The 27,129-nt window shown below is 46.7% G+C and overlaps 2 protein-coding genes across 4 annotated transcripts; one reads left to right on the plus strand and one right to left on the minus strand.

Annotated features, from left to right (window-relative positions):
• The first annotated feature begins 4,048 nt into the window (after positions 1 to 4,048).
• Positions 4,049 to 16,527, plus strand: Masp2 (MBL associated serine protease 2). Its single transcript, XM_076862665.2, has 10 exons — positions 4,049 to 4,342; positions 4,502 to 4,679; positions 5,215 to 5,346; positions 7,160 to 7,356; positions 7,570 to 7,717; positions 9,955 to 10,073; positions 11,726 to 11,804; positions 13,900 to 14,034; positions 14,533 to 14,607; positions 15,767 to 16,527. Exons 1-10 carry the CDS (start codon positions 4,049 to 4,051, stop codon positions 16,525 to 16,527), a joined length of 2,118 nt encoding a protein of 705 aa, XP_076718780.2.
• Positions 14,257 to 27,129, minus strand: Tardbp (TAR DNA binding protein). 3 transcript variants are annotated; one of them, XM_076861309.2, is made up of 7 exons: positions 26,820 to 27,129; positions 25,604 to 25,855; positions 23,697 to 23,860; positions 22,793 to 22,933; positions 21,685 to 21,855; positions 20,907 to 21,033; positions 14,257 to 19,895 (listed from the first exon to the last, which is right to left on the minus strand). In XM_076861309.2, the coding sequence occupies exons 2-7, from the start codon at positions 25,839 to 25,841 to the stop codon at positions 19,828 to 19,830; spliced, it is 909 nt and encodes a 302-aa protein (XP_076717424.1). In that variant the 5' UTR covers positions 25,842 to 25,855; positions 26,820 to 27,129; the 3' UTR covers positions 14,257 to 19,827. The 3 variants fall into 3 exon arrangements, with proteins under 3 accessions (XP_076717424.1, XP_076717423.1, XP_076717422.1); XM_076861308.2 differs by having other exon boundaries at positions 19,889 to 21,033; positions 25,604 to 25,850; positions 26,820 to 27,126; XM_076861307.2 differs by having other exon boundaries at positions 19,889 to 21,033; positions 26,820 to 27,123.

The following is a 27,129-nucleotide window of genomic DNA, read 5'->3' on the forward strand; positions in this document are numbered from 1 at the left end:
CTCTTTGAGCTGATTATTTTGGAATTTATCTTCTGTGATATAAAATGAAATATATTTGGTCTTTGTCCCCAATTTCTGACACAGAGTCATAAAACTCTGGGTTCTAAATCCGTTCCTTTTAAAGGCACCTGAGTGTATGCTAATGAGGTGAGTTAGGGTAGGGCCACGGGGCAGATGGGGTGATCAGAGGAACAGGATTTACAGCCCCATCTGCCAGAGGACTCAGGAAGGGAGTGGAGTTTAGGCCTTGTAAACACTTTTGAAGGTTTTTTTGTTGTTGTTTGTATGTTTTATTGTTTCTTGTTTCATTCCCCCTCCCTCCTGTACCAAGGCTTGAACCCAGAGCTACATCCCTAGACCTTTTTATTTGGGCACCAGAGATTGAACCCAAGGCCCTCAACTACTGCTTAGAGCCTCACTAAGTTGCCAAGGCTGGTTTCGAACTTGTGATCCTCAGCCTCCTGAGTCGCGGGGATTACAGCTGTGTGCTGCAGCCCCCAGCTATTTGATTTTTGAGGCAGAGTTTGGCTAAGACTGGCCTCAAACTGGCCCCGGCCTCTGCAGTCCCTGGGATTACAGGCAGGTGCCACCACACCTGGTTTGTAAGCACTCCAAGCAAAGAGATCTGGTGGCTTGCAGGTTCTCGGCTCACAGGTGAGTGTCAGCGGAGCCTTGGCAACACTCTTTAGAGTAACCCAGTGCAGGTGCTGACCCGCCTTCTGTGATCTGTCCTAGCAAATTCATGGAACCCAAGGGTCCCAGAGGAACCTCTGATTTATAGTAGGTCGGCATCAGAGTGGGGCCAGTCTTGTGGGACTGAGCCCTCACCCTGTGGGATACAGCGCCATCTCCTGATAGCCTCAGCTGGTGTCTGGGCAGAACAACTCGTGGAAACAACTCGTGTGGTTGTATGTCTGCAGTGGAAGAGAATTGTTGGTTTGTGTGTTTCTTATTTTTGTGTCTCTAGATAACATGCTCATATTACTACTTCTGGATTTATATTAGCCATAATCTCTCTCTCTCTCTCTCTCTTTTTTTTTTTTTTTTTGTATCAGAGCTTGAACTCAGGGATGCTTAACCACTGAGCCACATCCCCAGCCCTATTTTGTATTTTATTTAGAGACGGGATGTCGTCGAGTTGCTTAGAGCCTCACTAAGTTGCTGAGGCTGGCTTTGAATTTGCAATCCCCCTGCCTCAGCCTCCGGAGCTGGGATTACAGGTGCGCACCACTGCACACAGCTCAAACCATAATCCCTTGATTTCCAGCTCGGGAAAATGAGGACTCCTTCCCTGCCCCTGCCCCACTCCCCACAGCTGAAACTCGGTCTGGATTAGCTGGGTCTTCAGTGTTTGCACTGTGACATCAACATGAGCCTGGCTCACGCTGGCCCGGATGACGAGGGGATTCTGTGGCTCTGACCTCCTACACAGCTCCCAGGAGCTTGGTCATTGGTTGGTTTTCATTTCCTTTGTTCTTAATGAATTCATCACTGATTACCCTTAAACTTTCACACTTGTCTAAAGCTCCTTTTATGGTCTTTAGGCTCAACAGGTGGCTTATTTTCATTTTCCTAGACGATCTGTCCACAGCCTCCTCACTACCCCAGTGGAAGCCCCTCTCAGGGGCCCCAAGTCTTCTCATTGTTGGTTCCCCCCTTGTTTTAGTGGAACATATCCCACAGTAGCTTTCTGAGGAAAGGAACGTGGAAAGCAAGCTTTTAAGTTTTGACATGTTAAGAAAATGTTTTTTCCACCCTCAGGCTTGCTTGACTGATAGGTAAAGCCTTGGGTGGAGGACTCTGAGCTCACAGGTGGGTGGCCAGACATTCCACCCCAGTTAGAGGCCTCAGCTCCTCCCAGAGGATATTGAAGTGGCCTCCTGACCTGGCGGCTAGCTTTCCCCAAAACAAGTGCTCCAAGAGCTGAGTGGACGCTGCCACGTCGTGTGTGGCCAGGCCACGCCAGCCCTTCAGCAGTACTCTGCCCAGAAGGCCTGGTTGTATGTGTAAGACCACAAGAGGGTGTGACACCCCAAAGCACGAGTCACCAGAGGCCATCTGAGAGTCAGACTACCGTACCCTTCTAGCTCCTTTCTTTTTTGGCAGTGGGAGGGGTACTGGGGACTGGACCCAGGAGTGCTCTATTACTTAGCTACATCCCCAGCCTTTTTTTCTTAATTTGAGTCAGGTTCTCACTAAATTGCTGAGGCTGGCCTCTAACTTGCGATCTTCCTGCCTCAGCCTCCTGAGTCACTGGGATTACAAGTGTGGGCTTGTACAACCCTTCTAGCTCTTGAGAGTTTCAAGATGTCCCCCCTTTTTTATTTTTAGTTATAGTTGGACACAATACCTTTATTTTTTTTATTTGTTTTTATTTATGTGGTGCTGAGGATTGAACCCAGCACCTTGCACTGCTGAGCCACAGCCTCAGCCCTCAAGGTGTCCCTTTTCCTGACCCTTTGAGTGTGATTTTCTAGGAGTTTCCTTCCCCCTCTGCTATCTTACTCTCCTTGTAGGACATGATTTTTCCCTCCAGTGTTTTGAAATGGTATGTGTAAATGTCTAAATTTTTATCTGTTTCTCGGGGCCCTTGGAGACACTTTGTTTTTCATTATTTATTTGTTGCTTATTTTATTTTTTGGTACTGAGCCTCATCCCCAGCCTTTATTATTTTCATTTCGACGCAGGGTCTCACTAAGTTGCTTAGGGCCTCACTAAATTGCTGAGGCTGGCTTTGAATTTGTAACTCTCCTGCCTCAGCCTCCTGAGTTGTTGGGATTACAGGCTGGCCCCACCACATCCAGCTACGACATGTTTTTCTGTGGTGCTGAAGATCAAACCCAGGGCCTCGTGCACACCAAGCACGTGCTCACAGGCCAGGCAAGGCTCCACCACAGCTAGCCCTGAGGACATTCAGTCAGCACCAAGGGGTCCAGTTCTGGGGAGTTTCCTTGAACGGTTTTGTTTAAAATCCCCACTCCAGCCTTCACAACTTAGTGAGATCTCATCTCAAAATAAAATATAAAAAATAAAGAGCCGGGTGTGGTAGCCTGTAAACCCAGCGATGCTGGAGACTGAGTCAGGACAATTGCAAATTGCAAGCCAAAAACGGCAATTTTAGCGAGGCCCTAAGCACCTTACCCAGACTCTGTCTCAAAATAAAAAATACAGCTGGGCATGGTGGCACAAGTCTGTAATCCCAGCGATTCAGGAGGCTGAGGCAGGAGGATTCCGCTTTCAAAGTCAGCCTCAGCAACTTACCCTAAGTAACTTAGACCATGTCTCAAAATAGAACATAAAAAGGGCTGGGGATGTGGCTCTGTGGTTAAGCACCCCTGGGTTCAATCCCTGCTACCACAAAATATAAAAATATGTGTACACTCTGCTATTGAGCCACGAGCAAGGCCCTGGGTTCCATCCCCAGTACCACCAATAGATAGATAGATAGATAGATTTAAATATCATGTTGTGTGGCTGCCGGATTCTAGGAGCTCAGCAGTGAGGGAACTGGGGGTCTCAACATCCCACTTGCCCTCAGCTAGGGCTGGGACCCTCCATTTCACTCCTGTGGCTGGGGTAGGGATGAGGGATGGCTACTTTCTAGAAGGCCTGGTGCCCTGATCCTGACTCCCCTGCAGACCTGGCAGTGTCTGCAGGACCTTCGCTCCCACCTTGCCCAGGCTCCCACCCACGGGCGCTCCTGGCTTCTCCCCTCCCAGCTCAGGGTGCCCTGGAGAGGGGTGAGGCAGCAGCCACCTCTGCTCCTCGGCCTCCCCTCAAGTCCACGTCATGGAAGCCCACCTCGCAGGTCACCAGGTCACATGCCACGGGTGAAGGGCAGGGCCGGGATTTGTCCCCAGGCTGTGGTTGCCCAGGTTGGTCTCCTGGAGCCACCTGACCTTCTAGCCAGGGACCCGGGACAGGCAGGAGTCCTGGTGTGCATTCCCGGAATCCTGGGGCGGACGGCTGGGGGCAGGGCCAGGTGCTGGGCAAACAGACCAAAGGTGAGAGGGGCAGGCTGTGGTGCGCAGGCCACCGGAGGCACACCATGAGGTGGGTGGGAGCCCCCAGGCCACCAAGGTGGACGCCAAGCCCCGGCTCAGCCTGCAGGCTGCTGGTCCTCCTGGGCCTGCTGGGTGGGGGCTCAGCAGCCGTCCCCATGGGCCCCACGTGGCCTGAGCCTGTGTTCGGGCGCCTGACGTCCCCTGGCTTCCCGAGGGAGTATGGCAATCACCAGGAATGGCGCTGGGCCCTGAGGGCGCCTCCTGGCTACCGCCTGCGCCTCTACTTCACCCACTTCCACCTGGAGCCCTCCTTCCGCTGCGAGTACGACTTCGTCAAGGTGCAGTTGGGTGTAGACTGGGGGTCTCTTGTGGGAAGGGGGCAAGTTCAAGACCCTCTTGTGGGCTGGGGGGACACCTGGGGACAGGGTCTGGCCTTGGCCAGCAGGGAGGGCAGGCCTGGGTCTTCTCTCCCCTCCCTGTGACCCCTGCCCCCACAGCTGAGCTCGGGGACCAAGGTGCTGGCCACGCTGTGCGGACAGGAGAGCACGGACACGGAGCAGGCGCCGGGCAACGACACCTTCTACTCCCTGGGCCCCAGCCTGGACGTCACCTTCTGCTCCGACTACTCCAACGAGAAGCCTTTCACGGGGTTCGAGGCCTTCTATGCTGCTGAGGGTGAGGGAGAGGAGGGTCCTGAGGTGGCCTGTCCACAGCTGTGGGGTTCTGAGCCAGCCAACCCTGCCCCTGCCCGCAGCCTCCCATCTCCCCTTCCAGCTGACACCATCCGCAATGCAAATCTCAGTTCTGCGGACTGAGCCCTCACTTGCTCCTGACCAAGCACAGGTGGGAAAACGAGGCCCACCGCAGGGGCCCGGCTGTGCGTGGGCTTTACGTGGACACTAGACTTCAGCTTCTGGCCCTGCAGGGACCAGCTGTATGACCTCTCTGTGTTCAGAAGGCCAGGGTTTGGTGGCGCCTCACTGATCCTGCCGCTGAGCGTTCCCTCGCTACTGGGCAGACATGGGCGCGTGCAGCCCTCACTGGTTTCAAAAAGGTGCTATTTACAGCTGGGACTGAAAGGCTGGGCGCAGCACCCAAGGCTCCTCTTAGGTCAGCCACTGAGCTCGCTGTCCCCCGAGCCCCAGGCCAGGCCCAAGCTCGTCCCACTTCCATCCCTCCTGAGCCCCTGCCTGGCCCACCTCTCCCCCAGACGTTGATGAGTGCCGAGAGCCCCCGGGAGAGGAGTCCGCCTGTGACCACCACTGCCACAACCATCTGGGTGGCTTCTATTGCTCCTGCCGCGCCGGCTACGTCCTCCACCAGGACAAGCGCACCTGCTCAGGTGAGCCCACCCTGCCCAAGGCCCCCAGCCCTCAGGGCCGTCGCTGACTACCGGCTCTGGGGAGCCTTGGCAGGGACCTCCTTCCTCCTCTCTGCCCACCCACACCCACTCCCCCCAGAGCCTTGGCCCGGTCGTCCCTCTTCAGCTCCTTAGCATGTGCCCTGTCCTCACTGTGCTCCTGGCCCCACTGGGCTCTGAGAGTCCCTGGCACAGCCACCTTCCCTTCCTGGGCAGCTGCTCCCAGCTCCCAGAGAGGGGAGATGGGGGTCTTAGGCCTTGCTCCTCTGGCCAAGTCTGGCATACCTGGGTCCCCTCCCTCCACCAACTTCAGAGTGGGGGTCAGGGCATGTCCCACAGCCACCTGTTCCTGGCCCCCTTTGGTCTCCATGGCCCAGACCCTGGTTCTGCTGTACCCCTGCCAAGTGCTGCATGGTCAGTGCATTTGGGAGCTGGCTCTGACCCTGCCTCCCCGCTCGCTGTCCCCTCTCGATCTCTTTTCCAGAGCAGAGCCTCTGACCCTCCTTGGCTCCTCCTGCCCAGCCCAAGGGCTGCAGCTCTGGTTGCTGCTGCCCACAGCGCCCAGCTCACGCCCCCAAGGCCTGAGAATAAACCTGGCTCTCCCTCCACCGCTGCTGTGTGTCTCTGGGTGAAGGGTCCAGGGAGGTGGGTGGTGTGTGTCCTGGCCCTCTTCTCTAGGTCCCTGCCCTCCACAGAGCCCGATGAAGCCCAGCCTGGTGGGAGCCCTTCCGTGGGCCACAGACTCCTTTGCCAGAGGGCTTACTGCAGCCCCCTACTTTGGAGTTGGGCACTGAGGCCCAGAGAGGAGCAGGGGCTAGCCTAAGCTCACACAGGGACTGAGCGCTCTGACTCCCCACTGCATCCTCAGAGACTGAGCTCCCAGCATCCTGGGGCTTGCTCCTATTGGGGAGCCCCTCAGGGTCCTGTTCTGCTCCAAGGGAGCCTGACCTGAGGTGCATTGAGCCCGGGAGGTGCTCACAGAGGGGTTGGGCTGGTGCCCCCCACACAAGGCTATTCCCTCTGCTCTGTAGGGAGCAGCCCCATGGAAGCAGGGACCCCGCTTCTCACAAGCCTCTGCCCCAATGCAGCACCCCACCCTGGGACAGGGGCTGGGAGGCAGACCCCTGCCCCCTGTAGATGGAGCCTGGCCCACGCCGGTGCTGAGCAGGGTCCTCAGCTGTGGGAGGAAGGAGGGCAGCAGGACAGACCTGGGGAGGGGCCGGGAGAGGCCCTTCCAGGAGGTTCTGAGACCTGGCTGGGCTGGTCTTGCAGGTGTGGGTGGGAGCCACCTGGTGGGTGCACTTGGGAATTGCTGGGGTGGGCGTGGGGAATTCTAAGGAGCAGGAAGTCCCCTCCTGCCTCCTTTTCCCCTTTTTGGATTCCTAGGGACCGAGGGGAGGCTCCCTGCGTCCGTGTTTGGGTGCCTCTTGTTCTGGCAGAACCTCCCTCCCCCCATGCCCTCCACCTCCAGCTTTGAGACCCTGGCTGAGGACGCCCACCCTCTAGGGCCGGGAGTGGGGCCCTTGCAGGCTTCTGTCCCTGGTGCAGCAGACGCAGGCGGCCTATAGGCGGGGGCCCTCTCCCAAAGGCCCCCTCAGCCTTCCGGGTGGGGTGTTTCGTTTCCTCTAGCGCCTCGGGCCAGCTGTGTGCAGGCCTGACCAGACTCAGGGACACAGATGTCCTGGTCACATCCCTGTCCTCATGCCCTGCTCTTCAGAAGCAACCCACCCTGCTGTCCCAGCAGAGGGCGGGCAGGGGGCGCACAGCCACCCCACCGCTCTCCTCCTCTTCCCAGCCCTGTGCTGGGGCCAGGTCTTGCGCCGCCCGTCTGGGGAGCTGAGCAGCCCCGAGTACCCGGGGCCCTACCCCAAGCTCTCCAGCTGCTCCTACGGCATCCGCCTGGAGGAGGGCTTCAGCGTCACCCTGGACTTCGTGGAGTCCTTCGACGTGGAGGCCCACCCCGAGGCCCAGTGCCCCTACGACTCCCTCACGGTATGGCCTGAGCCCCGACCCTGGGGTCCCCCTCAGCGCCGCTGCCCTCAGCACAGCCCGCAGCCCAGCTCCTGTTCACCTCCGTCCAGGCCAGCCGGCTGGGGGGGGACGGGCCACATGCCCCAACCAGCTCCCCTGAGCGAGAGCTTGCTCCCTCACCCCGGCAGGAGCCCGGCAGCAGGTCCTGGGACTTCAGAGCTCCTCCTTTTTCAGATTCAGACAGACCAGGAGGAATATGGCCCTTTTTGTGGGAAGACATTGCCCCCCAGAATTGAGACAAAGAGCAACAACGTGACCATCCTCTTTGTCACTGACAAGTCAGGGACCCACACAGGCTGGAAGATCCACTACACAAGCACAGGTGAGCCGGGGTCCCAACAGGCAGGAAGCTCAGAGCCTCTCCTCTCTCTTCCGTGTGTCAGGGAGCCATGGAGAGCAGAGCTCTTCCCAGGCCAGGCCCAGCCAGGAAGACCAGTGGGTGGCCTCAGAAGCAAGGGCCTTCCACTGGTGCCTTCCTCCCCCGCCCTCCCATCCCCCAACACGTCCTTCCACCCACCCACTGGCCCCCTCACCCACATTCCCTTCCAGAGACATGAAACATGGAACTGTCCAGTGGGGACAGTAACATAACCAGCCTCCCGTGGCAGGCACAGCCTCAGAGCCAAGGTCTGGGCATGGTGAGAGTCCAGAGGAGGGACCTGGCCCAGGTGGGGGCTGGATGCTAGGGAAGGTGCCCTGGAACAGGAGACCCCCAAGACAGCAATGGAGGACCCAGTGGGTGGCAGGGTATCTGGGCCCAGGAAAGGGGACATGTCAGCACCAGCCCAAAGGTGCCACCATTCAGGGTGTGGAGCTGTAGGGGGTGAGGTGTGGGCTGCAGAGGGTTTGGGCTAGAACTACAGCGCAGGGGGTCAGCAGGACCCACGACCTCTGTCTGCAGGGGCTGCCCTGGCCTTGATTCTGCCCTCTGGGCCCTTCCAGCACCTTTTTTTTTTTTAAAGAGAGAGGGAATCTAATTTATTTTTTAGTTTTCGGCGGACACAACATCTTTGTTTGTGTGTGGTGCTGAGGATCGAACCCGGGCCACATGCATACCAGGCAAGCGCGCTACTGCTTGAGCCACATCCCCAGCCATTTTTTTTAATTCATTTTTTAAATTTTGAGACAGAGTCTCAATAAGTTGCTCAGGGCCTTGCTAAATTGCTGAGGCTGGCCTCAAACTTGTAATCCTCCTGCCTCAACCTCCCAAACCACTGGGATTACAGGAATACGACATGTGCCCAGTGCTAGCAGCTCTTCCTCATGACAGACCCTCAAAGTTAGAAGCCCTGGGCCCCCAAGGGGTCGCCAAGGCTATCCCTGGAGATTGGTTCCCTGGGGGAAGGCTTTGGGCCTGTGTGATGAGAGCCACCTCAGGACCCTGGCTGGGTGGGGTGAACCCAGTTGCTCTAGCAGTTTAGCAGGTCGCTGGAGGGAAGAGCCTCAGGGAGAAGTGGGGCCACAGGCTATGGCCTGAAACCTGGGGGTGAGAGCAAGCAGGGGCTTGGGGCTGGTGGAGGGCTGTCTCCCCAGGGCTTGAGTACTGTGGTGGGTGCCAGCACGGAAGGCTGAGGCTCCCCAGGATCTTTTTTTTTTTTTAAGAAGTTGTGAATGTTTTTTGTTTGTTTTAATATTCTTTAGTTGTCATTGGGCCTTTATTTCGTTTATTTATAGATGGTGCTGAGAATTGAACCCAGTGCCTCACACATGCCGGGCAAGCGCTCTGCCACGGAGCCCCAGCCCCAGCCCCATCTGGATCTTTTTGAGGCTCCCCAAGTCCCCCGGGGCTTTGGTCTCTGGCCATCTCGGAGCCCTGGTGTTCTCCCTGTGTCACCCTGGCATCTTATGGGGTGTCATTAGGCCTGATTGCAGCTGGCTCTTTCCAACCACTTGTCCAAGTGCTGTCCTAGTACTTCTCCCCCGTCCCCAGGAGCTATGACTTAAACCCACTTGATTTTAAGTCGCATGTGTCATGCTCCTGGCTGTGGGAGGAAGGAGGGCAGCAGGACAGACCTGGGGAAGGGGCTGGGAGAGGCCCTTCCAGGTGGTTCTGAGGCCGAGCTGGGCTGGTCTTGCAGGTGTGGCGGCTGCACTGTCTTTCTGCACACCTGGCCTTCTTACCTATCCACGGCTGAGTGCCAAGCAAAGGCAAATAACTTTGTGTCTGTCTGTCTGTCTTTGTGTGTCTGTGTGTCTGGTACCAGGGATTGAACCAGGGGTACTTCATCACCGAGCTACATCCCCACCCCATTTAGTTTTTTAAAAATTTTGAGCGGGGTCTTGGTAAGTTGCTGAGGGTCTTGCTAAGCTGCCAAGGCTGCCTCAAGTTTGTGGTCCTCCTGCCTCAGCCTCCAGGTGGCTGAGATTATGGGTGTGTGCCACCTCGCCCGGCAAAGCAACAGATCTTAATTTGTGCAAGCCACTGAGTTTAATCTTGCTTTTGAGACTTTCTTTGCATCATAAAGGTTGCTTTATAAGTCAAGAACTTCAGATTGCTAAATTCAGACTTGGCTGCTACTGACCACATCAAAATCACTAAGCCTGCTTTCCTCTGCACAGCGCAGCCGTGTCCTGATCCGATGGCTCCACCTAATGGTCACATTTCACCTGTGCAAACCAAGTACATCCTCAAAGACAGCATCTCTGTCTTCTGTGAGACTGGCTATGAGCTTCTGCAAGTGAGTTACTACAAACCATACTCACAGGGTCACAATTATGGCGAGATGTGCACACACGTGTGAACAGATGCGTGAAAAGAAAGCGGAAAGAGTGTGAAAGAGGCAGGGCAGCTCTGCGGTCAGTGCTTCAACAGTAAAAAGAAGATCCGCTTGTAGACCACAGGGACGGCCAGGGAGAGTTTCGTCCTTGGGAATCCTGCCTTCTTAAAAATTATTTATTTTTACATTTATTGGGGGGGATTGGGGATGGAACCCGGGCATCACACATGACAGGCAAACGCTTACCACAAGCTACTTGGAGAGCTGATGATTAAAAGGGGAACTTTTGTTCGCTCGCTGCAGCAGCTAACTCTTCATAAAGTGGCTGAAACGACAGAAAGAGGCACTCACCAGACTGTTCCATGAGCTCTGCGGCAACACCGCATATTAAATCAAGGTCCTCCCTCTGGTCAACGGATGACCTTCCCATGGAACAACTTCTGGGCCCACAAAAAATTAGACAGTGCTGGGAAAGAGTATATTCTGCAAAGTTATAAATAGTGATCACTGTTAAGGGAGAGGGAGTATAATTTTAAAAAATGCTTAGCATGTTGCTTTAGGGGCACAGGTAAGAGATTAACACATCCTCTTTATGTTCTTCAAAATTGTCACTGAATCCCAGTGGTAAAAAGTAATAATACTGAAATGATAGCTGGCGATGCAACCCACAGTCCTGTGGAGGGTCAAACCCAAAAAAAAAAAAAAAAAAAAAAAAAAATTCCCACCCTGCGAGCTCTTTCCTACAATTCCTTGACTATAAACTTGTCAGTTTCTCACTTGATTTAAAAAAACAAAACAAAAAAAGACACCTTGAGGTCTTCTGAAGCATAAAGCTTCTGCCAATGCCACCCTCTTTGTTTGTGTGTGTGTGTGGAGGTATCCTTGGGGTTGAACCAGAGGTACTTTACCACTGAGCCACATCCCCAGCCCTTTTTTTTTTTTGAGACAGTGTCTCACTAAGTTGCTGAGGCTGACCTCCAATTTGTGATCCTCCTGCCTCAGCCTCCCTAGTAGCTGGGATGACAGGCATGCGCCACCACAGCCGGCCATCCTTTTTCATTTTACTGTTTGGTTTTATTTCAGAAAGTCAAAATAGTTTTCCCTCTAAATCCCACTGATGGGAAAGCTGATTACATGCAAAGCTCATGACAATATTTCAGTAGCCTTCCTCTGGCTGATCTACTGGCCTCAGGTCAGAAAGACACACAGGGGCTCTGTATCTGATCATGCCAGCCTTTCCCAAGCTTTGGACCACACACCTCGGGCACTTTATATAAAGGAAGGGTGAACTAATGAGTTCTAATGTGTTTTTGGATTACTGTGGAAAGCAAAAAAAAACATAAATCACTGCAGCAGAAATACCGATGCATGTTTAGAGTTGAGATACCTAACAGGTGACCTAGCCTAGCAGAGCTTTGTGTAGCTTGTGCATATGCACCAGGCAGCTGGGTGTGCACCAAGTCCAGGCCCCCCGTGTACCACCACACATGAGTTCTGTTCATGTGGCTGCCACCTCCCTTTCGTGAAGCACTGGAATAGGAACTGCTTTGGGGCCCAGCTCTCGGTGACTAGAGGATGTAAACAAGGAAATTACTGTCTGAATTTCTCTTTAGGGTGCTTTGCCTCTGAAATCATTCACTGCAGTCTGTCAGAGAGATGGATCTTGGGACCGACCCATGCCAGAGTGCGGTTGTACGGCCGTGTGGTGACAACTCCCTCACCTGCTGCTACCCTTACTGCTTCTGTCACTTCTCTGCCCCTCCCCCCAAACAATGGTTACCCATATATCAGGGCTTTGATTCAAAACTTGCTTCTCCTTCTCAGTGGGCACTTAGAGGCTCCAACAGCACGAGGTTACTAGGGAAAAGTCAAAGTGTGCTCTTTGCATACATTATACACACACACAGTGACATTGAGAACCCATCACACCACCCAGTGAGAGTATAATCACCGTTATTATTTTGGTGTATATCCCTCCAGTTACACATATCTCACATGTATGAACATGTACTTGATGCCACATGTTGAGATTGGAGTCATTCTGTCCATATGTATGTACATAAACACACATATGCACACTCACAAACTGGGATAATGGTGCACCATTTTGTAGACTAAGAATCATATGAATCGTAAAAATAGCATTTCAATTGTAAAAATACAAACGTGTAAATTGAAAAAAAATAAGGAATTTACAATATACAGCAAAAGCATCTTTTACCTCTCTCCAAACTACCACTGAGTTTGGGGGGTATACTGGAGGATGGAGCTCAGTTAAGAGCACTTGCCTGGCTTGAACGAAGCTGAGTTCATCCCCTGAAATGCCCTCCCCCCAAAAAAAATTGGGTGGAGGGGCTCTATTCATTCTTTTTTTCTTAATATATTTATTTTAATGTGGTGCTGAGGATCAAACCCACTGTCTTACACAGGCTAGGCGATCGCTCTACCTCTGAGCCCCAGCCCAGCCCTATTCCTTCATTCTTTATCTCCTGTTATGAATATGCATTTCATTATGATGGCCTTGAACCAAATGATGGCACTCTGCTTCCTCCTGGGTGGGACACCTTCCCTCATCTGCCTGACTTTAAGAGGCCTACTCCTGGATCTGTGTACAGCCCCAACCACTTCAGTGCTTTTACTTTATCCAATTTCTGTTGCCAGAGTTTTGCTATTGTCATGTGTAGATTTAAGTCTGTACACCTTTTTTTTGTGTGTGTATTTTTTGCAAAGGTTTTCATAGAACAAATTCTATGGAACAAGAAACTTAAGTTTTTTCTTTTTATAAATATACATCTCCACCAATGAGAAACAGTAAAGAGCTGGTCTGGGTTTGACCCTGATCCTGCCACTTTTTGCTGTGCCCAGGTGGCAAAACACCAGCCCCATCTTCTCATCTACAGCATGGCAGATTGGCCCTATCAAGAGCTGTAGTGACATTGAGGAGGAAGGTGGAGAACTTGACACAGAGTCAGGCCCACAGCTATGAGGTTGCCAAAGTGCAGCTTTAATATCCCCAATAGAACTACACCAACAACTCGTGTCTACTGTGGAGAGAACCAGGACTTCAGACAAAAATCGTTCCATCTCATTTGTATCACAAATTGGCTAGTGATGTCCTAAGCACTGTGAATTCTGGTCCACACTCAAGGGATGAAATGACGACCCTCAACACAACTATTTTGCTCAGACTCCAGGTGGTCTAAAGTTCTGGTTGGAAAGGACCAGGAGAAGGCCCTGGGTTCATTGGCTTATCTTGACCCAGGCCTGCTGCTCTCCTCCTCCCAGAGTGCTGCTACACGGCAGCCTTGTCTTCTTTCTGCACCAGGGATCGAGCCCAGGGGAGGGCTACCACTGTGCCACACCCCAAAACCTTTTTGAGACATGGCCTTGCTAAGTTACTTAGGGCCTTGTCAGTTTGCAGTTTGTAATCCTCCTTAATAACCCGAGTGCACTGCACCTGGCCAGTCTTTGTTTCATGAGAACTAAGGAACTCCAGGTATTTCCTTAGGGAAGGCACCGCCCTGCTCCTCTCCTGGCCCAGCCATCTAATTAGAATCTGGACATGAGTGATGCTTTGAGATCACACTAATTCCTAGAGATGAAATTCATAATACCAACCACATAGGGGGAAATGATGTGGTCCAGCCCACCTTCTAGATAAGCTGCTAGTGGTCTTCGGAACTTTTCACTAATTTTATGGTTCTGGAGATGAAACTCAGGTCTTGTAAGGCAAGTGCCCTGCCACGGAGTCTACCCCCAGCCCTCCTTTCCCATATTTCTTCACTAGTGGTGGACTGTGGCCCTCCAGAGGAGCTGCCCAATGGCCGAGTGGAATATCTCACTGGTCCTGAAGTGACCACCTATAGAGCTGAGATTCAGTACCACTGCACAGAGACCTTCTATACAATGAAGAGGAATAATGGTAAGAAAGGTTTGCAAAGTTGGTGTGGCGATATTTAGAACTTAAGCTTTCATGTTCTGGAAATAAACTTTAACCAACATTTTTGGCTAAGGAAGACAGAAGATTAAAAGGCACTTCTCCCACCGCTAAGTGAAATATTACAGCTAAAGTGACTTTAATGTCAATTTGCAAGAATCTGAAAACAGATCTTATCTAGTAAATGACTACTACAAACACACAATATATTCCAAATGGTTTAATTTAACAAGTCAAAACGTTATCATTAAGCACTTGAGATCTTGATACATATTCAAGTTACACATCTAAAAGGTTTCTACTTTGCAAGCAAACATGGTAATGCAGAGACCTCCTATTTATGAAATCATGTAAAATGGTTAGTCAGACACCTCTACCTCCCACGGATGCTCAAGAATCAACATTTTTCAAGGGGGTATTCAAGCAAATGACAACCAACTTATACATGCAGTTAAACATTTTTGCTTTTCCAATGATTTGCAGGTAAATATGTGTGTGAGGCTGATGGATTCTGGACGAGCTCCAAAGGAGAAAAATCACTCCCAGTCTGTGAGCCTGGTAATGGACACATTTATACAAGATTTGTAATTGACGGAAAGGAGAACTGGGTGGGAGACAATAAGAAGTGCTTTAGCTGTGGTAGGCAGAAATGGAACTTTAGCACTTGGCTCTTAGACCAAGTTATTATTTCCAAATAATCTGTTCTCATTATCCTCCTTCCACACAGAGAGGTTGTGCAGTGCTGACTGCATCAGTCATTTGATTATTTTTGACCTTATAACTAGGCAAGCATAAAAAATTAAATGATTTTTTAAATTATCTTGAACCATTTATACATTTATAAACACGAGTTCTTCTGTTGTTACTTTTCTTCTCTGTAAAAATGCTATTAAAACCCAAAGCTAATAACTTCATTATTTCCCTAAGCAATTGTTTTCAATGACATCTAGGTTTTTAAACATTAATGCAATTTGCTTTTTAATAGTGCTTTTTTTTTTAACCAGAATTGGCTCTAACAATAATAGTTGAGAATGATTTTTTTAAAAAAAAATCTGAAAGGTAATAATATATTCATTACCCCTCTGTTATTTGGCTTAAATTGTTTTTTTTAAACCTATATTTGGCCGACACAACGTTTGTGAGTTTAATACAAGTATACTGCCATAACGGGAAACATATGCTACATTAATGAGCATAATTAATCTGCAATAAGGACACAGTAAGATTCAGTGTTTGGAAGAATCAACCAGACCACAAACAATAATTTCTGACCTGAAGGGTCCTGGATGGTACTGGGATGGAACCTGGGGCACTTTCCCATTGAGACACATCCCAGCCCTTTTTATTTTCTGAGACGGGGTGAAGCTGCTCAGGCTAGTCTTGGATCCCCTGAGTTGCTGAGATTCTAGGCATGTGCACTGCACACAGCTCCCCAAATCTTATAGACCAAATTCTTTTAGTAAAAAAAAAAAAATATTTTATTTCCAAAATTTAAATTTCACTCACATTTCCTGAGGAACTAAGAAATACCAAAAGTATTTACAACTTTGAATTGTGCTATTTTAGAATAGTCTTACGCACCTATGTAAGGAAACACTCCTACTTGTAGGACCTAATTTTTGGCTGACATTAAACACACACACCACCAAAAGTGGTAAAAACTTGAAAAAAGCCCCACTGGATTTTTACAAAGTCTCTCTCACTGCTTCTTCCCCAGTGTGTGGACTATCAGCCCGGACTACAAGAGGTCGTATATATGGAGGGCAAAGGGCACAGCCTGGTGATTTCCCCTGGCAAGTCCTGTTACTAGGTCAAACTACAGCAGCAGGTGCACTTTTATATGACAACTGGATTCTAACAGCTGCTCACGCCATATATGGGCAAAAAGAAGAGGTATCTTCCCTGGACATTCGAATGGGCATCCTGAATAGACTATCGCATAACTACACAAAAGCCTGGGCTGAGGCTGGTTTTATACATGAAGGTTACACTCATGAGGCTGGTTTCGACAATGACATAGCACTGATTAAATTGAAGAACAAAGTTGTAATCAATAGCAACATCATGCCTATTTGTCTGCCAGGAAAAGAAGCTGAATTTTTGATGAGGACAAATGACATTGGAACAGCGTCTGGTTGGGGATTAACCCAAAGGGGTTTTCTTGCTAGAAATCTAATGTTTGTCGACATACCAATTGCTGACCATCAAAAATGTACTGCTGCCTATGAAAAGCAGTATCCAGGGGGAAGGGTAACTGATAACATGCTTTGTGCAGGCTTAGAAACTGGAGGCAAGGATAGCTGCAGAGGTGACAGTGGTGGGGCACTAGTATTTCTAGACAACAAGACAGAGACTTGGTTTGTAGGGGGATTAGTGTCTTGGGGTTCTGTTAATTGTGGGGAAGCAGGTCAGTATGGGGTGTACACGAAAGTCATTAACTATATTCCCTGGATTGAGAACATAATTAATAATTTTTAATTTGCATGTGTTCAATCAGTAAATGAGTCATTTTTAGAACCCTGTAAAAGATCTTAGCAGTAATGTGACATAGCAGCTACCACCTCCACCCCACACACAAAATAACCCAAACTAACTCCAGGTGACACTGTTACAGGTACTAATCCATTTAATAGTATAATGCCACCCTTACTTGTTGATTGAAGGGGACATAAGCCATCACAGTATTACGACATTCACCTTCACCACCCCAATATAACTCACTGCTTAAGATGCATTTATTTACAAAGCCCACCTTTTCATACTAGTTGTTTGCATTTCTGCAAATTGCTTGTCTATTTCCCACTTGTTCTTACTGATCTCAAAGAGTGCTTTATATATTATAGGAGTATGGGTTTTAGGGGAGCAACTTTGAAAAATCATTTTTTCCCCAGGTAGATAAGATGTTCCTAGCAATTGGAAATAACCTAAATAATGTTCAACTTCAGAATACTGTCTAAATCAAATCTGGTATTTCCACAAAATGAAATGTACTAGAAACAAGTGGTCATATTATAGATAAATCTGAAGTTGTTTTTTTTTTTCCCTTTTCCTTAACTGAACACAAAATTCTCGGGCACAGGTAAGCTTAACAATAGACAAATTCTACCAGAGCTGAGTAGACAGTCCTATTATTCAACTCAGAGATACTCTCCTGTGTGTAATAATAAAAATTCTAATTATCAGACACAACTGAATTACTGTGTAACAACTTACTGTTCCTATTATGGAAATACAGGTGCTGATTTAGCCTTAAAATTTAATTTGATTTTAGTTGGCTATCCCTAAAACTTTTTATTTATTTATTTATTTTGCACTGCTGGGGACTGAACCCAGAGCTTCATGCATGTGAGGCAAATGCTCTGCTGGAGGAACATCCCCAGCCTTCTTCCCTAAAAAATTTAATAGTAAATATTTAATTAAGTTTTTCAATTTAGTTAGTTAACATTATATGAAAATTCACTGACTTTAGATATCTAATTTCTCTTGTGCATATAAAGTGTAATTTCTTGATAATCACTTTTTAAAGGTAACTTTCCAGCATCTTTGTCACATAGGAAAAAGAAATCATGTTTTTCCAGTAAGACTCCAGACACTAAACTGTGGTGACAATAAAATTTTTATTCAACTGTGGTTCAAATAAATTTTTAGAATGAATGCATTTAGATGACCAAATAAGACTTTTAAAAACAAATCTTTGCCAAATAGTTTAAGTACTTCTAAACTTTAATTTTTTTTTTTAAGGGTAGAATAACTACCCACTATGTAGTATCATAAACATGTTAAATAAAAGGCTACTCAACATTGAAAGCCTTCTATGACCAGCAACTAGCTTTAACAAGTGTAAATAAGGTATTAAAACCATGCCATCGATAAGTTAACTTACCCCTGGGCTCCTTGAAGGCTTGTCAGTTTAGTCTTTGGAGGTCCCCGAATACCATTTTAAGTGTTACCATGTTACTGCTGCTGAGTAATAGTGCAAGTGCTAAAATGCAAAATTCAGATGGTACAGGGTTTGGAAATCATGCAGATTCAGATGCAGAAAAAAATTAAAACAACTCAAGATCCTTTTACAGAGGAAACTGCATAACAAAACAAATGTGGCAATCACAGTCTAAAGGATGATTTCATTTATAAATGTTTAAAACACTCAACTTGCAAAATGACAAACCTATTTATGGTAATCTAAGTAGGTAAGGGCATCAAGTAAACTACCAACACAAAAACTGTCACATTCTTCCAGTTAGAAAACGAGATCCTTAATTCTCACAGGATTAGCATTTACATAAAAGTACAATAAAGAATCAATATATATTATTGCTTTTACATTCTTAACAATGCATTGTGAGAGTCTAATCTGAGTTCTGTAAGCGAGTTTATTCAACATTATTATACTTCCCTCCCTTGGAGGGCAAAGCCCACTTCACTTAACACTTCCACAGACAGACAACCCACCCTACTGGTTCTTAAAGCTATCAGGCTTCTTAATGGATTTCAGGCACAAGGTAATTTGTGGTTTCTTCTACTTTATCCCTATTGCAATTAATTCCACTTTTCAAATCCCAAACAGAAAGGTACTGATACTTTCTTTTCAATTGATAGGCTTTGCTACAAAGCATTTGAAAATAATGTTTTGCCCACTCTCCCAAACAAGAATATTTTTAGAAGGCATTATTTCCCAATGGAGATTTATACAGGCCATGTAAATAGAACATCACCCAAATGCACAGAGGCACTAAGAAAAAGCTGGAGGGTACTGCTTACCATTTTAGGTGCGGTCACCCAGACTTATTAAAAACTAGATTAAAAAAAGAAAAAAGAAAAAAGAAAAACTTTTCACTTTGGACAATGCAAGAACAAATAGCAATTAAGTCTGGGTATCAGGTGTCAATGCATGACAGGTGATGAATCCATTTGACTTGAGACAACTTTTCAAATAAGTTTATTTGAAGCAAAATAAACTACTGCCAAGAAACTTTATGAAAGTTCCATCTCAAAAGGGTCAAAAAAGGGGAATTAACTGCTATGAATTCTTTGCATTCAGGGCTGCAAAACAAAGACACATATTATTTAAATCAGTTTTATTTAAGAATTTCCAACATTGACAACTCTTATAAAAAGCATCCAAGCACAGGACACAGAACTGCAGCAAACAGCATTCTTATGGGTAGCTAACAGACATTAGAACTTCCACCCTTCTTTGAGACACCTGAGCTCACTGGTGAACTCTGCTTCCAAGTACTCCTGCAAAGCACACCACAAGCTCAGTCCATGTTCTCAACCCATCAGCTTCAGTTCACATTACCACACTTACATATCAGTAACAGAGGAGAACACACACCATACAGCATTCACAGCAGTTGACAAAGGGGCAGGGGAAGTACAAGTATCATTTCACTTAACACATTCAACTAACGTGGGTTATCTAAGAACAAAACTCACTTAAAGTCTTCCAACAGATGTGGATGTCCTTTGAATGCAAAAAACATTCGTACATTATTTGCTATCATTGCTCTCTGCACACTCTCTCACCAAAGCCACAGGATTGAGAGACACATCTCGCCAAGTTAAAAAATATCCATTATGCACCACCAAGTCTCTGCACGCGCTCTCTCCTTTCCTCGCTCATACTAGCCTTTCATGCCTCGGCACCACCATCAATCCCACACAAGGTTTCAAAAGTTCAAACAGCTTTCTGGTTCCAAATCACAGCCTTGCGTTCACAGCGTTGATACGACTCCATGAAATAAAGAGTAGCGGATAAAAATGGGACACCCACCGTCAAAGACGCAGCCTGTGCAGCGTGATGACGAATTCTTGAATGAGAAAGCATGTAGACAGAAGCATTCCTATGGCAGAATATTTACAGCACTACTTTCAATGAAGTGCTTCTTCCATAAACATTTGAAATGAGATGAACTGCAGAGATTAAATGAAGGCTTCATATTGTACTTTTGTATATGAGAGGAGACAAGTGTTAAAAAACAAAACCAAAAGAACCAAACACTGTGACACCATGATCTCCCAAAAGGAGATTTTCCTAAGGAAAAAATCCATATGGTGGGGTTCAAATTAAAAAAGGAGAAAAGAATGTAGTTCTAATCAATGGTTTCCACTTTGAACATGCAAAGAATTCACTTAACAAGTCCAGGGATAAAACATTACAGGAGAAACCTTTTGATATCAATTGTAGTGTGTTGGTTTACCAATCAGGCAAACAGCAATTCACTTTCAGCCACTCAATATTTCAACCCTTTATGTAACAAAACTTATAAAATTCCTTTAGCTCTTCCTCTTTTTCTAAAGAAAAATGTCAAAAATACTGCTGAATATACTCCACACTGAACAAACCAATTTTGAAAATTCTTAGTACATATGTATTTTACAATATACTTACCATGAGTTTAGAAAAATTTGAATTCCCACCATTCTAACTAACCAACCATAACCCACTGTCTACATTCCCCAGCCAGAAGATTTAGAATCCATGCTTGAGCCAAAGCCTCCATTGAAACCACTACCTGACCCTGCATTTGATGCTGATCCCCAACCAATTGCAGCACCAGAATTAGAACCACTATAGGAATTATTTCCAGAGCCAAAAGCTTGATTTGGCTCTCTCTGCATGTTGCCCTGGCTTTGGTTATTACCTGATGGGCCTGATTGGTTCTGCTGACTGGCTAACATGCCCATCATACCCCAACTGCTCTGCAGCGCTGCCTGGGCTGCTGCCATCATTGCTGGATTAATGCTAAAAGCACCAAAGTTCATCCCTCCACCCATGTTACTACCCTGATTGTTTCCCAAGCCAGCTCCACCCCCTCTACTGTTACCAAACCCACCCTGATTCCCAAAGCCACCTGGATTACCACCAAATCTTCCACTTCTCTCTAACTGCCTATTGCTATTGTGCTTAGGTTCAGCATTGGATATATGCACGCTGATTCCTTTAATGATCAAGTCCTCTCCACAAAGAGACTGGGCAACCTACAAAAAATAAAGGATATAAACAAAGGAGATTAAACCACTGACTCATACCTCAAAATAGCAATAAAAAACTAGATTTTAAGCATAATTTATCTGAACTGGAGGAAAAATAAGTAATAAATACTCATTTCACCGAAACCTTCAACATAGCCTTTCAGCTTTAGTAAAAATAACAGTGGTAACTTTTTTCAAAAGATACATAACAGGTCCTGGGGGTACAGCTCAATGGTAGAGCGCTCACCTAGCACCTGTGAGGCCCTGGGTTCGATCCTTAGCATCACATAAAATAAATAAATAAATGAAATAAAGTATTGTGTCAAACTAAAAAATATATATTTATATATTTTTATATATACATAACAGGGCTGGGGCTATAGCTCAGTGGTACAGCACTTGCCTTGCAGGTGTGAGGCCCTGGGTTTGATCCTCAGCACCACATAAAAATAAAGATACTGTGGTCCATCTACAACTTAAAAAAAAAAAGGATACATAACATTTCTGAAGACCACATTCTAAAAAATATATAGAGTATCTCCTTAATATCTAGGCCTATGTACCCCACCCCTTAGAAAGTCAAAAACTTAGCTGAATGAAAAAAATTCAAGAGAAAATGCCTAATTAGCTGGGAGAAATTAGTAAGAAGAAAAATACCTGATCATCTGCAAATGTAACAAAGGCAAAAGCCCTGAATGGTTTGGGAATGAAGACATCTACCACTTCTCCATACTGACAGAAGAACTGCTGCAGCTCATCAGCAGTCATGTCCTCCGTACAGCGCCCAACAAACACCTTTCTGCTTCTCAAAGGCTCATCCGGGCTTTGCTGGTAAAATCAAAAGGAAAGAAAAACATCAGAAATATTTTATAAGCAATGCAAAGAGCATTAGGGTAGGGATGTTGCCTTGTACAACAGGTAAATCATTAAAGGGTAGGCATACTACTTCTTACATCAGTACTTCTCTATCTTGTAAGCCTTTAATGAAGAATAAAGTTTTTTCTTCTTTTTTTTTTTTGGTACCAGGATTGAACCCAAGAGTGCCTAACCACCAAGCCACATCTGCAGTCCATTTTTATTTTTGAGACAGGGTCTCACCAAATTGTTTAGGGCCTCACCAAGTTGCTGAGGCTGGCTTCAAACCTGCAATCCTCTTGCCTCAGCTTTTTGAGCTACTGGGATTATAGGCATACACCATTGCGCCCGGCAAGAATACAGTTTTACATTATTAAAGTATACTTGTATTTATGATGATCAATGAGTATCCTGGCACAGATGCTCCCATATGCCTTTATAACAGGATTAATGTATTCTGATTGACTTCATGCTTGAATGCATACTGTAAGAAACCTGACAGAAATAATAATAATAATATTTGGGTTGGGGTAGGGTTTAGCTCAGTGGCAGAACACTTGCCTAGCATGCTAAGATCTTGGGTTTGATTCCCCAACACCACCAAAAAAAAAAAAAAAAAATCAAAACAAATAAATTTTTAGTTTGGAAGAATAACAGATTAAATATTTCAAGGCAACATAAAATATTCAGCATGCATTAAGGTTCAAAGACTTCAACAAAAAAAAAAAGATCAATTCACAAACACACCCTGCAACTGAACCCAGGGCCTCATGCATGGTAAGCATATGCTCTACCACTGAGCTACACCCCTAGCCCCAGCCATGACCTTTTCCAAGTGTACTTAATGTTTTATGTTAGTGTCTTCTAAGGAAGTTGATCAGCAAAATTCCCAGGGGAAAAAGTGAAGTACCTTAGAATTGGGGAGTTTACAGTCACACCATCGTCCGTCTATCATATGTCGCTGTGACATTACTTTCACCTGGGTTTCATATTCCGTAAATCGTACAAAGCCAAACCCTTTTGAATGACCAGTTTTAATATCTTTCTTGACCTGAAAAGACAATTGATATTTACTTTAACACAATGCTCATACCCCCAAATCAGAGTTCTCTGACAGAGAATTTAAATGATTTAATCAAATGAGATAGATTTAAATCAAGTTAGTCTTCAGGTAAAACCAATAGGAGGGAATCCAGATTATGTTAATAGTACAGCAAAACTCATTTACACAATAAAATTACAACAATGTTTTAGAATGAGTGCAAATATAAATTAGATTTGGTTATAAATCTTAACTAATCAAATGGGAAAAGCAAACATTTCTCATCAATATATACACAACAAACTAAATGTCTGTCACCTATTTCCCTTAAGTCTTTACCAACAGAATTTTTTCAGTTGGTTTATTTATTTACTTATTTATTTTTGATACTAGGGATGGAACCCGGGGCACTCAATCACTGAGTCACATCCTCAGCCCTATTTTGTATTTTATTTAGAGACAGGGTTTCACTGAGTTGCTTAGTGCCTCACTTTTGCTAAGGCTGGCTCTGAACTTGTGATCCTCCTGTCTCAGGCTCCCAAGCCACTGGGATTACAGGTGTGTGCCACCTAGTCCAGCTAGCTTCATTTTTATAATATCAAATGCAATGCATAAGCATAAAGCCAAATTTCTTTGTGAGCATCCCTATGTACATACACTTCCTAACAAACATTAAAACTCTTGTAACAAAGGAACAGTGCCACTAAAGTAGTAAGATTGCTACATGCTCATTCACTGGTAAAGAAAACTGCTAAATGAAGTAAATTTTTACCTGCACCATAAGAACTTCTCCAAAGGTACTAAAATATTCTTTCAGGTCCTGTTCGGTTGTTTTCCACGGGAGACCCAATACTATTAAATCAGATGTTTTTTGGACTGCTCTTTTCACTTTCACTGCCGATGAAGCATCTGTCTCATCCATTTTCCTTTTGTTATCTAAATAAAATTAGTAGACACCTTTTAGAAAATTTCACTTAGCTCTCCTTTAAAAACATACTACCCCTTATGTCTAGAAATGAGAAGCTAAAAGAAGATTCTAAGAACAACAAGACAATGAAAAGATGGCAAGGAGTAATGTCAGCTCTCACAGAATGAAGGCACATTCAGGAATTCCCAAATTCAGGTTTTGTAATATCTCAAGACTATAATCAATGGTAGGTTTTCCCTCACAAAAACCATAAAAACTTAATTTTTGGCTAAATATATTTCCTTAATTATTGAAATGCCTAATGCATATTTAAAGGCTACATACTAATTTAACTTTAATCTCCATATGTGAATTTAAGGACAATTTTAATTTTCGTCTTTTCCAAACATCCAACAATACGCATCAATTTCATAATAAGAAAACCAGAGGTTATTATTAAAAGCCTTGGGTTATTTGGAAGGGGAGAACTAAGTGATTTTTTTGAGGCTGGGTACTAGGGACTGAACTCAAGAGCCTCACACAAGCTAGACAAATGTTCTAACACTGAGTGACACCTCCAGCTCTTTTTTTAAATTTTGAGACAGGATCTTGCCAAGTTACTTAGGGCCTTCCTAAGTTGCTGAAGCTGACCTCAAACTTTCGATCCTCCACCTCAGCACCCCGAGTAGGTAGGATTAGAAGCGTGCACCATCTTGCCTAGCTTTAAATGAAATTTGGACACATATTAAATCTATAGTCAATAGTTCAAGAAACAGCCTCCTGAAAAAACTTAGTTTACACCATCAAACATAAGTCAATGTCTTGTATAGTGACCAAGTTTGGTGAACTACTTTGTTACAATATTGTGATTTTTTTGTGTGGCAACAGAGATTAAACCTGGGGTACTCTATCAATGGCCACATTCTCAGCCTTTTTTATTTTGAGACAGAGTTTGGCTAAGTTGCCAAGGCTGGACTGGAATTTGTGATCCTCCTGACTCAGCCTCCTGGGCAGATGGGACTACTGGAGTGCACCAAGGCATCCAGTCTGCAATAACATACGTATTTATCAACTAGCATAAATTCATACTGCTAAATGTTCTTGGTATGCTTCTTAATACTCATGGTTCCCCCCACTTTTTAATATTTTTTAGTTGTAGTTGGACACAGTACTTTTATTTAGTTTTATGTGGTGCTGAAGATCAAACCCAAGGCCTTGCATATGCTAGGCAAGCGCTCTACCGCTGAGCCACAAACCCACCCCCATGGCCCTTTTCTTAGATTTATAATGTCAGTGATAACCAGCTGCGAGAATAAGACCAGAAGCTCAAAAATGGGACTGCACTAATTCAAGATTTGGATTACTACAGTTGATGTACATTTTAAGGGGGGGAGGAGAAGGGAATAAGCCAGATAAGATATATGAATGATGGAAAGACAATAATCAAACCAAAATACCGGGGCACTTTAGAAGAATCAATTCAAAACTGCAAGACATTAGAAAGTCCCTAGATATGGCATTAACTTAGCAATGCTTATTCAGATAATTGATTAAATACATAGTTTTCTCTGGGAAAACAAAGTTCTGTAATTTCCAATTTGCACTAATTTAGACTTGTGGTGTTCGAAACTAGTCTAACAGTGAAGTATGTGTATATTTACTTGGGTTATAAGAGATGTTCTTCCATGAAAAGAGGTCATCATCTAACACTAGGGACAAGACACAAACCCAACTAAGCATCAGCAATGTTGCAAAACCAAAAAGTAACAAACCTTTGGGATAGTTGACAACGTATACCAGGTTTCCCCAACCAGCATCAGGGGCATGCAGAATTCCTTCTACTAGGCGAACACCTCTCATACACTGGGTCACTGGATTCCTGTAGCGCAGCCCACATGCCCCTGGAAACTGGGCTGTAACTGTGGACAGCAGCACTGTCCCATCATCTTCTGATGGTATTTCAATGGGCTCATCATTCTCATCTTCCGTTACCCGAATATATTCAGACATCTTTTCTTACTTCTCTTAAAAGGAAAAGAGAGAGCGAATGAGCAACAGTCCCGTCAAAGCAATTAGTTAGCTGACAACACCATCCCGTTACTGTTCGGACTTCCAGAAGAAACTCTTGCTCTTTTAATTCCCACACCTATTGGCTATCCCCGAAAACCGCGGCGAAGGCAAGGATGTTGCTTTCCTATTAAAATTTTGATGCCTCCCTCAACAGTTCATTCATTCGGTGCCCATTTAGTAAGAGCTTACTAGGCGTCGGGCGCTGAAACTGTAACTGGGTCCCCACGTGGCACACTGGTTACAAAGGCGGGAGTAAGCAAGGGGAAGAAAGTAAACAAGTAGTTATTTTATTACAACCGTGAAAGTAAATAACCCTGAAGGCGCGGGAGAACTTGAACTTGGCCGGGGCTCGTACGAGTGCGGATCAAGGCAGACTTCCTAAGAAGGCAGGGCACAAGCCGAGCCTTGAGATGGAGGGGCAGGGGGCCAGGGGACGCCAACAGGGGGACGGTCCCTCTCTGTTCCTAATTTTGGGGCGGCTCTCCAAACTTGAGCCGCTAGGACAGCGGCGACAGGTCCTCCGTGAAGTGGGCCGCCGCCTCCCAGAAGCCAGTGCGTGTAGCCGAGGGAGGAGTTCCCAGCGCGGCCCCGGGCGGCGACGCAGGGGCACCAGGCCCGAGCGGGCACCGACTGTCCCCTGGCGCGAGGTGCCGCAGGCACAAGCGTGGCCCGGGCCCCGGCGCAGGCCGACCTGCTGCCTGCGGCTGCTCGGCACCGCGGGCCGGGCATCCCCGCTCCGGCGCCCGCAGCCGCCCGCGCCAGGCCCTAACGACGCTGCCGCGCGAGCCCGCTCGGGCAGGGCGAGGTAGGCCTGGCTCCGCGGCTCCCTTACCGGGCCTCTGGGCCCACCTCAGGTCGCCCCCAACGCGGGAGGCGAGACACCCGTGGGATCCACAGTGAGAAGCGTCCGCGACTCACCCGCTAGGCCGCTGCTAGGAAGCGCGACACCGAAACTGAAGCAGCGAGGGATCCGAGAGCAGCCCAACTACCTCTACGTTCCCACAAAATGGCGCTAGGGCCGCCTCCTCCCCCACGCCGGCCGTCGTCCTCTCCCACAGGCTCCGGGTCAAGAAGGGGAGGGCGCCGCGCCAAGACGCCAGGACCTTCTCCTCAGCGGGCTGGGCACCCTGCTGGGAGTCCGAGCGTGAGGAGAGAAGATTTAAATGCTACAATAAGACCAAAACCTGGGCCTGAAAAAATTAGAGACTGAAAAAAAATACGGACGCGC

Source organism: Callospermophilus lateralis, chromosome 7, assembly GCF_048772815.1.
Source record: "Callospermophilus lateralis isolate mCalLat2 chromosome 7, mCalLat2.hap1, whole genome shotgun sequence".
Lineage (NCBI taxonomy): Eukaryota > Metazoa > Chordata > Mammalia > Rodentia > Sciuridae > Callospermophilus > Callospermophilus lateralis.

Excerpts from the sequence above, each read along its gene's own strand:
- Masp2 (XM_076862665.2), top strand. The coding sequence starts at position 4,049 with ATGAGGTGGGTGGGAGCCCCCAGGCCACCAAGGTGGACGCCAAGCCCC. Across the intron at positions 7,357-7,569 it reads GCCCCTACGACTCCCTCACG|ATTCAGACAGACCAGGAGGA; the intron begins GTATGGCCTGAG and ends CTCCTTTTTCAG. Across the intron at positions 11,805-13,899 it reads ACCCATGCCAGAGTGCGGTT|TGGTGGACTGTGGCCCTCCA; the intron begins GTACGGCCGTGT and ends TTTCTTCACTAG.
- Tardbp (XM_076861308.2), bottom strand. The coding sequence starts at position 25,841 with ATGTCTGAATATATTCGGGTAACGGAAGATGAGAATGATGAGCCCATT. Across the intron at positions 23,861-25,603 it reads CGTTGTCAACTATCCCAAAG|ATAACAAAAGGAAAATGGAT; the intron begins GTTTGTTACTTT and ends AATTTTATTTAG. Across the intron at positions 21,034-21,684 it reads TTACATTTGCAGATGATCAG|GTTGCCCAGTCTCTTTGTGG; the intron begins GTATTTTTCTTC and ends TATTTTTTGTAG.